This window comes from Momordica charantia, assembly GCF_013281855.1.
Source record: "Momordica charantia cultivar OHB3-1 chromosome 7 unlocalized genomic scaffold, Mcharantia_2.0 BLBB01000007.1, whole genome shotgun sequence".
NCBI classification, from domain to species: Eukaryota; Viridiplantae; Streptophyta; class Magnoliopsida; order Cucurbitales; family Cucurbitaceae; genus Momordica; species Momordica charantia.
Window position 1 is genome coordinate 15879293 of NW_028275165.1, and position 16927 is coordinate 15896219.

General features: G+C 33.6%; 1 protein-coding gene across 5 annotated transcripts; it reads right to left on the bottom strand.

The window, feature by feature from the left end:
- Positions 1–389: 389 nt before the first annotated feature.
- On the bottom strand, positions 390–6795 carry LOC111024343 (transcription factor EGL1). Of its 5 annotated transcripts, none has more exons than XR_015792239.1 (9): positions 6447–6571; positions 5367–5621; positions 5181–5277; positions 4995–5009; positions 4211–4267; positions 3238–4113; positions 2373–2816; positions 1081–1820; positions 390–657 (listed from the first exon to the last, which is right to left on the bottom strand). XR_015792239.1 is itself a non-coding variant. In XM_022301995.2 (9 exons), exons 1-9 carry the CDS (start codon positions 6637–6639, stop codon positions 1749–1751), a joined length of 1920 nt encoding a protein of 639 aa, XP_022157687.2. In that variant the 5' UTR covers positions 6640–6795; the 3' UTR covers positions 390–1748. The 5 variants fall into 5 exon arrangements, 3 of the variants coding, with proteins under 3 accessions (XP_022157687.2, XP_022157686.2, XP_022157685.2); XR_015792238.1 differs by having other exon boundaries at positions 1076–1820; XM_022301995.2 differs by adding an exon at positions 6632–6795 and having other exon boundaries at positions 390–1820; positions 6447–6542.
- Positions 6796–16927: the final 10132 nt, after the last annotated feature.

Below are 16927 nucleotides of genomic sequence, written 5' to 3' on the forward strand. Positions count from 1 at the left end.
TAGCTTTCAATATAATAATTAGAAAATTATGTTTCCTGACATCAAATATTACAGGATCAGACAACTATTCAATGGACTCAAACACTCATGGTTAAAAAAAATAGTGGTGCTAGAAAATTAATGATAATCACATGCGTGATTAGGTACAAACTACTCTAATTTTGCCAATAAAACCACCAAATCTTACCGTTATCTTTTCATAACTACGGTGTCTAAACCTCGGTCCTCAAAACTCAATAACAATCTTAAGAATCTCTAGAAAATCAAATATTATAGGATAGACATTAGTCTCGTGAGATTAGTCAACATACTACTCACGCCAATTATTTACCTTTTCCTTAACAGCAAGAGAAACAAATTACCAACACACAATCACAAATCGCAAATAGTAACAGTAAAAGATTAGCTTTATAACTGAAGAAGTTACAAGTCAATCTTATCATAAGTTGATGCTAAAGCTAACTTGTCTAATTTGTTAGCCCTAAGGGGAGAATGTTAGAAATTTTGAATGTCAACTTCTTGTCTACTCTATTGACTTAGAGCAAAATGCTTCACAATTGATATCCTAAGCTTTTCTCTCTTAGATCAGCTCTTGTCGGCAACTTTCAGGAGTGCTAGTTTGATCCTCCCGACTGATGCAGCCGCTATCCCCCGAAACTGCAACCAAATTAGCAAGAGCAAGTTACTAGGTATCGATGTAAAAACACACACATTCTTCTACTCCTTGGCATTAGCTCTCATTTCAGTTCTACTACGGTAATTATTATGAACCAACGACTACATTGTGATACCATTCACTAAAGATAAAAATTGTAATGTTTAACACATCATTTCCATTTCAAAGTCAGATAGCAAGTTTAGTTGCCTCATCAACTGTATTAAAGTTCAAAATAACTTGTTGTCCAACTTCGAAATTGAAATGATGATGTGTTAACAATACAATCGCTTTACAATGTGGTCATTCATAATAGCTACCGACTACCGTTTGTAGAACGAAAACGAAACTGTTGTCATTTTGAATGAAAAATGCCAAGGAGTAGAAGTATGTGTTTGTCTTTATATCAATACCCGGTACCTTACTCTTGCTAATTTGGTTTCAATTTCGGAGGACAGCAGCTGCATTGATCAGGATGATCAGATCAAACCATTCTCCTGAAAGTTGCAGCTTAGAATATTAATTGTGAAGCATTTTATTGCAAGTCAGCAGAGTAGACAAGAAGTTAGACATTCTAAATTTCTAACATCCTCCCCTTAGGACTCACAAATTAGACAAGTTTAGCTTTAGCATCTACTAAACAATCATATTGTAGGACGTTTTATTATATTGACAAGTTACCTAAGACAAGTCTCTAGAAAATCAAATATTATAGGATTAGATATTTGTCTTCTTAGATTAGTCAACATACATCTAAGCTAACTTAAATTACTCATGCCAGTTATTTACCTTTTCCATAACAGCAAGAGAAAAAAATTACCAGCACACAATAAGAAATTACAACTGAAGAACTCAATCTGATCAAAACATGGTTAATTGATGGTGGGTAGCAAATAGTAACAGTAAAAGATCAGCTTTACAACTCAAAAGTTACAAGTCAATCTTATCATCAGTTGATGCTAAAGCTAAACTTGTCTAATTTGTAAGCCCCAAGGGGAGGATGTTAGAAATCTAGAATGCCAGCTTCTTGTCTACTCTACTGACTTACAGCAAAATGCTTCACAATTGATATCCTAAGCTTTTCTCTCTCAGCTCAACTCTTGTTGGCAACTTTTAGGAGTGCTAGTTTGATCATCCCAGCCGATGCAGCCGCTATCCCTCGAAACTGAAACCAAATTAGCAAGAGTAAGTTACCAGGTATCGATGAAAAGACAAACACATACTGCTCCTCCTCGACATTTTTCATTCAAAATGACAATAGTTTTCATTTCAGTTCTACAACTATGTAGTTATTACGAATAAACGACCACATTGTGATACCATTCGCTAAAGATAAAGAGTATAATGTTTAACACGTCATCATTCCTTTTCAAAGTCAAACAACAAATTATTTTGAAACTTGAATATAGTTGCCTAGGAGCCAAGAGCATTCTAATCTAAAGAAAAGCACATGCTCGAATATAGGAGAGAATATAAGCCATGTGTAAGGTTAAAAACGACCTTTCTTCATGTTATGCTAGTAGGATAAGCTGTTCATGTTGGGTTGGGTCGGTTTTTTCCAATTTCTGCTTTCACCGCTATTTTCTTGTAAGTCTAAGTCATTGAATGGTTATTAAAAGCATTGCTTTTTTCCTTTCTTTTTCTCTTTGTGTGTGTGTGCAGATTAATTGAAATTAGTAATCTATGAAAAACAGAGATAAAAAACTCAGCTACAAACCTTAGACTTAAGGGTCAAGGAGAAGACACCATTATGATCAGAAGATTGAACTGAGTGGGCGTCCAACTGTAAGTCATTCATAGCATCCATGATGTCGACCAATAAATATTCTCGATACGGACATCTCATATCAACAAGAACCTCTTGTTCTTTCATGCTGACTTTCACATCCAGCCTCAAGCCATTTTGTGGAATGTGATTCTTCAGCTTCAGGTCTGTTTCATCTAACTCACAGGCTTTCCTCTTGTTCATTGAAGTCTTTAAGGTGCCTTCAATCTTTTCATAGTCATAGTTATCTGAAGTCTGCTCCACCATATCAAGATATTTCCTTCTTAATCTTTCTTCATAATATAATGAGTCCATGCAAGCTTCTAACTCTTGTACTCTTGCTTCAAGCATCTTCAAATATTTGATCGTATCATTGAGTATGGACGCTTTGCTGATCTGCATAAAAGAATTAAGTTTTCAGATCGTACCGCTTCAAGATACCATTGTTGCTAATCTCTAAGGCTTCTGCGTAACGATTGAAGCAAAAAATGCAACAATGTCAATACTAAGATCATGTTTGGTATCTATTTTATTTTTGGTGTTCTGTTCATAGGAACTAAACTCAGAAACACTACTCACACCTAATTTATGGTTTTTTTTTTTAGAACTAAACACTGTGTGTTTCAAAATAAGCCAAAATTTGAAAACTAAAAAACAAGTAATTCTTTTTTATGAAAAGAGAAAAATATACCAAAGAAAATGTGAGAAAACAACCATAATTTTTAGCATAAGAAAAATTAGAAACGAAATGGTTATGATACAAGGCCATTTCCTCATAATATCATCACAAATTTTTATGAAAAGTAGCTGGAAGTACCTTGTTGAATGAAGGTAACATCGACTTTAGGGCCATAAATTTTTCGTTTTCTATCAATTTGTCATGCATGACGTTGTTCGGGCACATATCATTGTTACCCTGTTTCAAGATTGACCGTTCCCCGTCCTTCAGGCGATTCAGAGAACTACCAGAACACAACAGTGGAACTGTAAACAAAATCTTCTTTAACATTTTTTGCTGCACCAGGGGCGGCATGTGTCTCTCGGCCAATCGTTTCTTCCACGGCATGAAACTGGATCTGTTTGAGACATTAGGGAGAAGGGGACTGCCAACCAATTGAGTTGAACTTCCCAAAATGGTAAAGAGAGTTCTCCTGTAGTGCATGTCTTCATCACTTCTGGGATCCAATGAACCGGATTTAGTGCGATTCGAGTTTTGAAGCTCTTTCAAAGTTAAACTGTTTGCACCTTTCGGTCTCGAAGGAGATAAAACTTTCTCTTGATTTGCCAAAGCTTCAGAAACACAGTCACTAGGATTCATGGAGTCTTGAAAACCATTACTGAAGTCATCATCTAGAAACTGCAAACCCTGAAAACGAGACGCCCCTCCATCGACACCCTCAAGTCTTAAAGGATCTTCCTCCATTTTGTGGTATTGTTCATAACCATTTGAAAGATCATCAAGAGAATCAATGCTGAACTCCTTATCATTTCTTCTTAGAATCCTGTTTACTTCCTTATACCGGTTCTCCAAAGCCAAAACTTCAACAATCTCATTGTCAGGTTTGGCGCCCATCTGTTCTTTACCATTATCATCTTTATAACTGGCTGAGGAAGGTTTCTTTGAGCATATCGGCTTCGAGAATTTCAGTAAAAAATCTTTGACATGTTGAAGAAGATTAGGATCCTCCAAGACCTTAAAAAGAAGGCACGAAAATGGGAAATGTGGTCAGCAAATTATACGATGCTGAAAATTTTATGAAACTTATGCTGTGCGTCTTCATGAATATTACCTGCTCAGTTACACCTAATTCAATAACACCCCCAAGGTAAGGAAAGCAGACTACAGTCTACAAAACACAAGTTTAAGATCAGGTCAAGAATCAGCTTTGAGATTAGCAAGTAACAGCAGTTCATTCTCAGAGCTTTAGATGATTTTAAGTAGCCAACAATTGAACTCGGTTTCTCATAAGAGTGTGTTAGGTGTTTGATAAAATTATGTTATTACTTTTCTTTTATTAAAAATTATGCTTGTTTCCTCACAATTTCTCGCTTATCCTTTTTACCTTTCTTAAAATGCATTTGAATTCTTAGCCAAATTTCAAAGACAAAAAGTAAGTTTTTTTAAAAGCAGATTATGACTATGTTTGATAACCATTTTGTTGTTTATTTTATTACTTTAAAAATTAAGTCTACAAATACTACTTTCGCCCATGTGTTTCTTCCTTATGTCATCACAATTCCAAGATCTAAGTCAAATTTTAAAAACTTGTTTTGTTTTTTGAATTTGACTAATAGTTCAAAAGTGTTCTTAAAAAAAAGTGAAAAACATACCCAAAAAAAATTGTGATAAAGCAAGCAAAAAAAGGTTGCCAAAAGAAGAGCATTTGTTTGACTTCTTTGATAAGAGGGCCAGAATAATACTCAGTCCAAATAATTTACAAACAAATATTTGTGATTTTATCACATTCACAAGAGGTTTCTTTTTCCTTTTCAAAGTCACACTGTTATCGAAAGATTTCTGGTTTTGTTTATCATATTTAGTACTAGGATGATGCTTTACAAGGATAGGTATACCTGAATCGCTGCACTCTGTACATAGTTGATTGACGACGTCAAATATAAGAACCCCAGTGAAAAAAGAGAAGAAGAAAAAAAAGAACGAAATGTCAATTTTTCTTGGATCGTAACGAATTTGAAATAAATATCAAACTGTTCAAAATCAAATAAAATGATTTCCTGCCAATCAAAAATAAAGCGAACCTTTGCAAGCAAAGAACGAGAGAATACATTACTCTCCGCATATTGAGCATTGCATAACCAGATAGTTTGACTGTCGGCTAACGCTCTTCCAGGCAAACTGTGCATGATAACAGATAATGGTTGTTATATCACAAGTTAAACAGCAAAAGTAAAGAGACAAATATCAGTATAGATCAGATCAAATACCCTTGGCCTTGATTGAAGACAAAGGACATGCAAACCAAGTAATACCATTCTGCATCTGATAGATCTTCAGGAGACAGAGAAGCAGGAGGCTTTTTGATTCGTTGCTCGGTTTCGCCTTCTAAGAGAGACTTGTAGAGCTCTCTCAACTGCTCACTTCTGTGTAAGCCCATTTTGTCGACATGGACATCCTCAGCTTGGACCGTTTTCCTCGTCTTGATGTCGCCATTGTAGTAGCCATCACTCCATTCCAGCACACTAAAGTATAAAACCAAATCTTATCATTACAGTACAACAACTATATAGAGCAGAATTTTTTAAATCTTTGCATCCAGTTGCTATGGCAGTGAAAAGAGAGAGCAGATGGCACAAAAATACAACCTGTGAAATTGTAAGCAACTACTTTAGTCGTTCCTAATTATACTTTGTACTTACCCTACTTGTCACACAGAACTTCATGGAACCCCTGAAATTTCACTATTTCCTTATCATCCATTTAAGTTACATGGTGTTTTTTAATATATAACTGGAGTGTCGAGAGCGCCACTCCTTGCATTCTAATCTTCGAAAAGTTTCGACCACCTGAAGACCAACTTCGAGAGGCTAAGCATTTTAAGTTATTATGTTTTCAACCAAAAGTTTCAACTCAGTACCTCAAAAGTATCTCCAAATATCTCAAGCCCTCACCAACAACACACACTCTAGAGATTACATGTTAGTTTAGTTGAATCCTGATTTTGACCTTTAAGCTCCTCAATAGCATATAATGAGGCTTTCTTGAGTTCGATTTGAACCTCCAATGTTACGGTCGAGGATATATGCCTTAACCGAACCAACTTCATTTTTCATCAATTGTTCCCAAAAGCAACCCACAAATTTAAAGTACAGAAATCACAGAACCCATCTGGAATTTCAACACCCATCCGAGGAATTGACCTGCAAATACAAATCCATCTCCACAGAACAAAAGTTACATAAGGAAAGAAAAAGAAAGACCCAGATAGATAAACAAGCCAAAAAGGAATAACAGTGGCATCCAACAAATTTTACAAATAACTCCTCAAAAAGAAATCCATTCCATACCCATGCTGCCTAGTCGACGATGCCCAGAAAATCGCATAGCTCCACTGGATGCTCTTCACAGCAACAGCGAGCTGCTTTCTGAGAAGCCCAGGTTCGCTGTCACAGTTTTCAGTTCCATTAGCCATTTCCCAGAAAAAAACTAAGAGAAGAAACTCACAAGAAACGATGAAAAAAGAGAAACCCACCAAGCCATTAGCCATAAGGGGGTTCCAACGCCACAGAATGGCGAAACCCCAAATGCCTTTTAGGCTTTAGCCGTGCGACACAGAGCGAGAGCAGCTTTCTGAACAGAAAAAAAAGTAATATACTGGAAAAAGTGGAAACCGTCTTCTCAGCTGCAACAAATTTTTTCAATTTTTGGGGTTAAGATTAAGTAAGGCTTAATCGATTAGTTTATAATTAATTTTAGCAGAAATCTGATTGCGGGGCCGACAGAATTCTAATTGCGGCTCACCTTTTTGACCCGTAAGAAAAATGGAGCTTCTGAAATCAAATGGAAAGGGGAAAAGTTTTGCTGATTTCAGCTTCATCACTTCATATACGATTATTTTCTATATTATGGTATTGTTTTATATGTGTAAGGGAAATTTTCTTTGATTTTTCAAAATGGTTGAAGCTCGAGCTCGGTCTGTTGGTATAAATTCTTTGCCAAAATGAAACAGACAAAGACCGCCATGGTTTTCTACTGATCTAAACTTTTAAGCAGTTTTCAGAAAAGATATTATAAATAATTCAAAAACTAGAGACGGCGAGTAAAAAAATGTTTTTTAAAGAGTTTTTTTATTTGAATGTTAAATACATTTTGATCCTTGACTCGAACGACTAACGTTGATTTTAATCTTTATACTTTTAAATTTTACCAATTTAATTTCTATACTTTGTAAAATTTGATTTCTATATTTAAAAAAATAATCATTTTGGTCACTTTTGGAAATGTTTCAACCTAAATTTTATGTGCATGAGGTAAACTCTTAATACAAAATTATAGTTCCAAATTATTGGATAAGTTTTTTAAAAATTAGGACTAACCATTTTATTTTTTATTTTCTTATTTAAAAAACCTATAAATATTATTTTTACACATGTCTTTATTTGTTTTGTTATCTACTTTTTAAAATGTTTTCATAATCTAAGTCAAATTTTTAAAACTAAAAAACATTAATTTTTAAATACTTTTTTTCGTTCGTTAGAAAAACAACTCATTTTTGTTATTTAAATTTGACTAAGAATTTAAATGGGTAAAAAAAAGAGAAAAACATATAGAGAAATTATGATCGAGATCGTTATTAAACATGACCTAACTTTTTGATTTTCAAAATTTGGCATATACTTACCCTACTTTTATGTTTGGCTCTATTCGTCGTTGAAGTAATTCTTAAAAAGATATTATAAAATAATTCAAAAACTAGAGACCGCGAGGGAAAAAAAAGAAGTTTTTACATGAATAACACTAGTTTTTTTTAGTGGTTTGAATACTATTTTGGTCAATGTACTTCTAGTTTTGGTTCGTTTGAGTCGTCTCTATATTTGTAAAATGTTTATTTTGGTCATTATTGTTCCTATACTTTTGCAAACATCTAATTTGGTTACTGTACTTTTAAAAAATAATCATTGTGGTCATTGTTTGAAAATTTTGTACACAAATTTTATGCATGACGCAAAATCTTACTACAAAATAATTGCTACATTTCAAAAAATTATTGGGTGCAATGTTGTGCTGAAATTGTGAAATAAAAAATAAAATTCTAAAATAAATTAAAAATATAGAGACTAAAATAGATGTTTTGAAAGTAGAATTAAAGTTAAAAAAAACTAAAATGATAGACATCAAAGTAGTATTTAAAAGTTTTTTATAATATTTTCAAAATGTGTGCTAGAAATAGCAAAAATTTAAGCTTACCCCAACTTTAACATGAAAATGGTATTTATCTTTTATATTTTTAGAAATTATATTATTACATATAAGAAAGGAAGATTCCAACCTATAATCATGAAATGAGTACTGGTACCATTGTGTACTTTGTATTACAGCCTTAATTATGATCTCATCAATGTTCTCTAAAATAGTAAGTAAAACCAAAATTTTAGATACTTAATTTTACTTTATTTGACTTTGATATTTTTTGAAAAACACCGCTAACCAACCAACTCAACTAGTATGCTGATTATCAACTTTAACGTAGTTCCGCAGTTAAGGTACTTATGTGTCGTGAGTTCGAATTTCTCTACTCTACATGTTGTACGAAAAAAACTAGTATGTTAATCTGTTTAGTTAATTTTCACCAATCGTCTTTATCTATATGTATATGTACGTACGTATGTATCTATATATATATATATAGTTTAAATAATAGTTTGGTTTCTGTACCTTTGACTTTTACTCATTTTGGTCCTTTTATCTTTGAAACGTCTATTTTGGTCCCTATACTTTTAATTTTTATCATTTTAGTTATTGTACTTTCGGAACGTCTATTTTGGTTCCTATACTTTTAAAAATTAACCATTTTGATCTCTTCATATTCATTTTGATCTTATTTCTTTTGATCATAATTTTAGCATGATACTTTATTCACTAAATTCCTTGAGATGTAACTGTAAAATTGTGTTAAAGAGTTTCCATTATATATAAAATTTGTATTAAAATTTTATAAATATGGACAAAAATGGTCACTTTTTAAAATTGCAAGACCAAAATAGATGTTTTGAAAGTATAGAAACTAAAACGAACAAAAGTTACAAATATAAAGATCAAAAGAGACATTTTGAAAGTATAAGGATGAACCAAGACAAAAATTAAATAAACCAAAATAAACCTTTTAAGGCGCGCAGAAGTAACAAAAATTGAAGCCAACCCAACTTTAACAATCAAACGGGTATTTATCTTTTATATTTTTAGAAATTATATTATAAATATAAGAAAAAGATTTGAACTTATTATTCATGAAATAAGTATTTTTTTTTCTTGAGTTCAATGGGGTGGAAAATTAAACTTTTATATTTTATTTTGATATATATTTTTTAAATCACATGTACAAAAATTACACCAATTATCTCTTATTACATATAAGTGATCGTATAATAGGGACAAGTTGAAACTCTCTTTTTCCCCCTAAAGTTGATGGATAAAAATTAAAAAGTGATTATGAGGTACAACAATAATGGACCAAATGGGCCATGGGAATGCCTCGTTTTGACAGACTCAAGTAGGTGTATTGGGAAGAAGGAGATGGGGGCACAGTGGTAATTTCACAGTCGGAATTTTGATAACCTACTCATTTTGCATATTTTGTCATTCTAGACCACTTTTTATTAGTTCAATTAGTACGTAGAGCCATAACTTCGAATCTCCCATTTCATTATATTTAGAAAGGAAAAAAAAAATGATTTGCACTCCTCTCTAAAAAGATTTATGGGAAATTGACCTGAATTGCCTCCCTCCCGGGATAGTATTGATTTTTATCCACCTTTTTCAAAATCAAGAATGATAATTCTGATTTTAATATCTTGTCAATTATTTTTTTAATATGTCAACGATACGTGACTTGTAGACGTGTCTTAACATGCTAATGTTGTAACTATTCAAGTCATTTATGCAGGCAAAATAATAACAAAAACTATAATAAAAGTTAGGGATAAAACAAACATTTTGAAAATTCAAGGAGCAAAAATGTAATTTTGTTAAGTTCAAATATCAAAATTTGGACTTAAATAAAATTTAAGGGGTATTTGGAAGCATGTCAAAATCACTTTTTCTTTTCATTAATCATGTACAGTCAGATATCCTAACCGCAGGACGACAACAAAATTATTGAAAGATAAATCATATTACATTAAAATAAGTAAATAAATAATTGGAACAAAAAAACTGTAAACGTAATCCCTTTTTAGCCATGCTTTTTTCTCTCTCTCTATTTTACTATCAAATTTTATAAAGGTGAAGAATGTATTTTTTTAAGAGAATTTTAGAGATAGTTCAAAAATAATAATAATAATAATAATAATAATAAAAACAATAATAATAGTAAAATTCAAAATAATTTGAATATTTAACAGTTTTACAATTATTTTTAATATTTAACAGTTTTATAATTATTTTCGAAAATTAGGAGAGAGGAAAAGATCTGTTTAAAGTTTCCGTCATACTCTTTTATTAATTTATCATAATTATACATTAAGAAAATTATGTTATTATATTATTTTCTATAAGTAACTCATTTTTCTAATTAATAACTTATTAATTTAGCCTTCCATATACTTTTTGTCCTTCGATTCTTTTATAAAAGAGATGAGACAATAGAAATGTTCATAAATTCAAAAATTTTCTGCCCATCGTTTTGATTGAAAACAGACCACCAAATTTCATGAATTATTTTCTTAAAATAAACATATTTCCTCAATAATTCTTTGCAATAAGAATAACTTCCTTTTTTCCTTAGATAATTCAAACCACAACGATGAACAAACTTCAAAAAGCTTTTAATCTAGGTCCTATTTGATAACTTTTTTTTTTTTTGTCTGAATCTACATTTTTAAACAGTTTCTAAAATTTAAGTCAAAATTTAAAAACTAAAAAAAAAAAAATAATGGTTTTCAAAAATTTGTTTGTTTTTTTTTTTTCAAAATTTGACTAAGAGTTTAAACATATTTTTAAGAAGAATGAACCCACCCAAAAACAAAAAGAACATTGCATAGTTTTTAAAAACAAAATAATTATTAAGCGGATCATAAACTAGTAATATGCATTTCAGACCACACTACAACAAAAAAGGCATCAGCAACATAAATCAGCGACGAAATACATTTTCGTGGCTTAACCAGTAACAAAATCAATTTCGGCGCAACCGGAGTGACGAAACGACTTTTCATCGCACCAAAATTTATGCTGGATGCCAATTTTGACGCTGTTTTGGCACGATGCGACGAAAAGAATTTTGATCGCCATTTTAAGGAGAAATTTTTAATTTACCAGCTTCAGAATGTAGCAGTACACTGAAACTACTTTCTTCACCAACACAACCCAAAATTGGAGAAGATAACAAAAACAAATTTACAAGTCTCACCAACTCAGTTTCAGAAAATCTTACCATAGCAACAAAGCTTTAGAACTCATTACATCACACTCTTTGTCTTGGCGGGGCAGCCTATGGAAGAAGTTCATCGGTGGATGAAGTTACATAGGCCTGAAATCGCATGCAACACACAGTATTTATAACTTATCCTAAACAAAATCTTGTTGCTTATTTTCCCTAAAAGTATAATTTCTCCAAAACAAAATGTTGTCACAAGATCAACTCATCAAAGATCTTGGCTATTATAAGCCAAGATATAAACAATTTTGTCTTAGTGGAAATTGAATACAGTGTAGCTACTAGCGGAATCGTAAATCACCGTTTTTTTCTACCAAGTGACAGTTTTTCACTGTCATTGAAAATTCGGTTTTCGTGACAATCATAGAATTAACAAAATCTGAAACATTACATTTTTTTGGCCAAAAATGCGCCTCATCTTTGTTCGAGGGGAGGATATTGAGGGTGCAATGGAACGACACCAGGTGTTCCCACAAGGTGGTTCGTATAACAAGTGTTCTATCTGGATGCTGGATAGAAGGGGGCTCTCGTTCCCAACTTGGAGTAGATGAGTGCATGACTATTCGAGGCAAGATACGAGTGACACTTTGTTTGAGGAGAGGATTGTTGGCTTTGTAAAGAGTGCAAACAAAGTCGCACATTGGTTAGGAAAGAGAATGATGATGAGTATATAAGAAAAGACAATTATCTCCATTGATGTGAGATTTTTTGGGTGGAATCAAAAGCAAAGTCGGACTATTAGGTACAAGGGGTACCGTTGCCCTATTTATGACCATTTTTTTTTTTACAAACTTAATTAAATATGAGTTTTATTTTTATATTTAATTTAAGAGTTCCAATTTAGAGAGTTTTATCAAATTATATATGCAAACATATTTGCTTATTTATTTGAAGAGATTTGTTTACTTAATTTTATGTTAAGTTACTACTTCTACATTTTCTATAAATATCTCTCTTCCTATACTCTCAAAACACACCAACACAATCTACCATTCATACTCTCTTATCTATTTTCTCCATTCTCTACTTTGCTCTTTTAAGATCGATTGACCAAAAGAGGGGTGTTCTTTGTTGTGGAGCTTTGAGCTCAACCTCTAGTTGCAAGGTTGTTTGAGCTACACAACATTTCAATTAGGTTGTTGTATCCTGGAGGGGACGCGTCAAAGAATACCTGCTGCACCAGTGGTTGATAAAAAAATACACACTGCAGATTTAAATCTCCTCAAGGAGAGCGAGATACTCGCGCTTCAATCTAATTGATTACGTGTTTGTTTCTCAATATTTACTCCATTTACCTTTGTTATTTGTAATAGCCCAACAGGTAACAATAGAAACAATAGCAACTCATTGACGAGGAAATATCCAAAATCTGAAATAACAAACAATCAGAGACAAAACGAAGATTAAGCAAAATTTTATGAGAACAGACTTCCATTTTCCTCCATTTCCTTGATAAAGAACCAAGTATCAGATATATTCTCAAACCCACAATAAAAATTGAAAAAACAATGTCCAAATCATGCACTAATACTAGGATCCAAACCCAAATTGTCCCTGCCATAAACCTACAAGATTACCAAACTCATCAAAATAGACTTTGATTTCCTTTCAACATGGCTAAGAAATCACAAGAAAACTTCAAGTTGCCTCAAAGGGAAGATAACCCATGACCATAAAAAGTCTAGTCAGTCGTGTTGGATGGATGTAATATTAGAATACGAAAGTGAATAATCAGAATCTTAACAGCACTTTACTTGTGTATGGAAGTTTATTTACTTGAGTAGCAACATTGACTGTCTTGTCTTGTGTGAGTATTTATTTTATACTAACCTCTTATTAAGGTTAAATGATAAGCGTCAAGGTTATTCGGGTTTACAAAGCTAGAGGTCCTTTCAGGATCCTTGCAAACATTTACAAAAGTGACTAACTTACCAAATGATTCCAACCGAGAGTAAGGTTAGAAGATGAATCACTCTTAAAACACACTTATAATCTATGATGGTCACTCCTAGATCCTAAGACGACTCACTCTAGAATTAGCTTAATCGAGACTAATCCAATGAATCGGTTTAACATCAAACCTAAAGCAAGATTTGAAAGAGACAACACCAAATGTCTCAAGGAACAAAAGTTCTTGATTTCAATATGTGATCTCCATACAAGAGCATTACAAGCCTTTAAATAGGCCAAGGGGGTCATTCAACAAAGGAATACCAAAAGTCTTTCAAAATCCTACTTAATGCAAATTGAAGAAAATAAGACATGAAAATTAAAACTTGATTGCACATCAATCTAGACGACTAAATGTGGATCAGAAAACGTAGAATGACTTTAAATTGTCTTGGAAATCACATGTAGGAGGCACTTCACATTTGGATGAGGTTTGACAAGTTTTGACTTCACAAACTCCCAAGAGGTGCAACCAAAATACTTGTTCATAATTCTGCACACTTTTTTTGTCCTCCGTGTCATCTCTCAAAATAGACAACTTTTCCCGAGTCATCATTGCTTCATTCTCTTATTGACTCATTGAAGTAACATTATAAAGAATTTTGGGCTCAAAACTCTTTGTTGGTTCTGGTGTATTAATCAACCTTTTGCCTTTTAAGATGGCAGTGTGAAAGCTTCTTGAATAATCTTCTTTGTTTTGCTTCTTGTAATTACTCATTTGGTACATGTAATCGGTCACAAATGTATTCGTACCATTAAATTAATAGGTTAATATCAAAGATATGACTCTTTCTTTCTTTTATTTTTCAGTTGGCGACCTAGCCATGAGTTAATTTTCTTTCCCTCCGTGTTGTTGCAGTTTTGCTTATTCTCCTATCTCTAATTTCACCTAACTCATCAAAATGAGGGGTAATCACTTCCAATACATTGCCTTGTACATTTTGTTTCTTTTCCAAACATAGCTACTACAATTATTTGAATATTCTAAGCCATGGAATTCAACATTGGAGCATCAATAAGAAATGGACAGTGATAGGATGTTGGTTTAAACATTGAAGGATAGCCTGCATGGAAAGACTAAATAATCAAATAACATGAGATTGAAAACATGCCTCCACAAATGGAGAGCCAATGAATCGCATTCAATGTACTCCTCTTCAAAGTTTCAATAGTCAAATCATATAGGATAAAAAATAAAAAACTTAATATAGTTGAAAACTAGTCTCATATGGTTTGGATGATTTAGAATATTAATAATCAATTAACGATCCTCTATCCCATAGACCATGAGACAGGAAAAGATAGTGTTGATGTTAGATGTTGCAGCGTCTACAAATGTTGCAGCTTCTACAATATTAGTGGTTGGTTGCTGGAGGTTGCGGTATCTACCAATCTTACTTCAATTGAATGATTTCCTTTTTCAAATGGGTTTAGTCTAATTAAACTAACTTTCAAATTATCCTTAATTTTTATTAAAGAAAAAATAAAGGCCCACATCACCTCCCTCCCCCTTCACTTTTTCGAAAAAAAACAAGAACCCCTCCCTTCCTATTTTGCATTTTAGAAGAACCAGCGTCCATTTTTCTTCCTTTGTGTTTCTTTGATAATCCATAGCTTCATCCTTACAAAGCACTTCGTAAATTTTCTCATCTTCCAAACATCCAAAATTCAAGCCTCACAGTATCCAGATTTTTCGCCCAACAGCAGTAAATGGGGATTTTCGGCTGTTTTCGCTAATTTGACGTTGCAACAAGCCTTGATGAGTAGTTAATATAGTGGGTCATCAGTCCCCCCTCAAAACCCACCTATCTTGAGAGCTTCTTAGCAGCATTCTAACCACTTTTCAATCCCTAACAACAGCAGTTCGAGGTTGCTCCAACAGGTTCGTATCCTTCGTCCATCCTCATAGTTCATACCCCTTCGATTACCCGACCTTCCCATTAGGATTCAACCATATTTACTTCAAAATAAGTTATTGCCCCTCCAAAATCGTTATGTCCAACCGCAACATCCAATTAATTTGGGGCAAAATTGTCATCATTTAGCTATCCCCAAATTCCCCTGCCTATAGTTAGTACCCCTCTCTCATCATCTCAATTTATTTTTTAAGAGGGATGCCAACAAGTGAGTATAAATCAGGTTCAAGGTATGTCCAAACTCGCGGTCTTGAAATGCCATTGTGGCCTATTAAGCCTCCTCAATTGCCCATTACTTTGTCTCCCTCCCTACTGCCCCTTAGTGCTCCTAGTAAACCTTTTCTTGTAGAGACATCAGTTCAAAACAAAATCAATTTGGATGTCGAAAATAAAGAGAAGAGCCCTCAAACCAAGTCTACAATGTATGTTTCGATGATTTGAGGTACCAATAGGAGAGACAACGGTTGGAATGCAAAGAGGGGAGTTTCGGGGTACGTGACATGGAAGTTGATGAAAATCCAAGCGCGGACTGGTGCCTTCCTCTATAACATCAAATGAAAGGCTCGAAAAAGCGAACTGGTTCGGAGGAATTGACTAGTGAGATAGTGGAAGAAGATTTTGAGAACACTATGCGATTAGCATGGCAAGTTGCTTGGAAAGCGTGTTATATGAGGTCCCATGTGTACTCACTAATGAGGTATAAAACAGTGAGTATCGAAGAAGAGGATGAAGGGGTCGGACAACAATTACCTTTTGAGATTTCAACAGAGATGCTATCTAAGAGTTTGAAGGAAGAGGTAAATAAACCGACACGAAATGAGAGAGAGTTTGCAACTACTCCCGCCACCTTGCCTGGTGTTCAAGGTACGAATGATCTTTCTCAGTTCTTATCAATTCCCTTGACTATTGGCGTGCCTCAGGGAGATGGAACGAAATATTGTACATGTTATTCGGGCTGATTCGGAGGAGGAGTTAGAACCATCCATCAAATATCATGGAAGTCAGTATCACCTTTTAGCACTTGTTGAAAATCTTGGGCAAGATGAATCTTGTAGAGTCCCTGTAGAATCCTCTAACCATGCATGAGCACACGAGTTCCCATGTTCTCACAATGATGAGCTTGAACGACGTGAGGAGCATTGAGTAGCGTCCCCTAGTACAGAGGAAAAGGAGAATCCAAATAGAAATGAAGGGGATAATGGAGCAGCAACCAGACCAGCAGATTCTAGAACATCACCTCATACACTTTAGCATTCTATAGCTTCTTCTTCGCCATCAGATCCATAATGCTTTAGGAAACTGGATATTAATAGACATATCTCAGAAGCAACTTAATGAGGCAGTAGATACGGTTAGAATGCCATTCCACATGGGACATCTCACCGATGGGATTCCATATGCTCAGATCGGAGTATATTTCTGTAGTAGCAACTATTTGGTTGTATGTGGTAAAGAATCAGATCATGCCAACAGAGAATGATCAGCACATCATTTGTGATTGGGTGCTATTAATTTATACCATGATTAA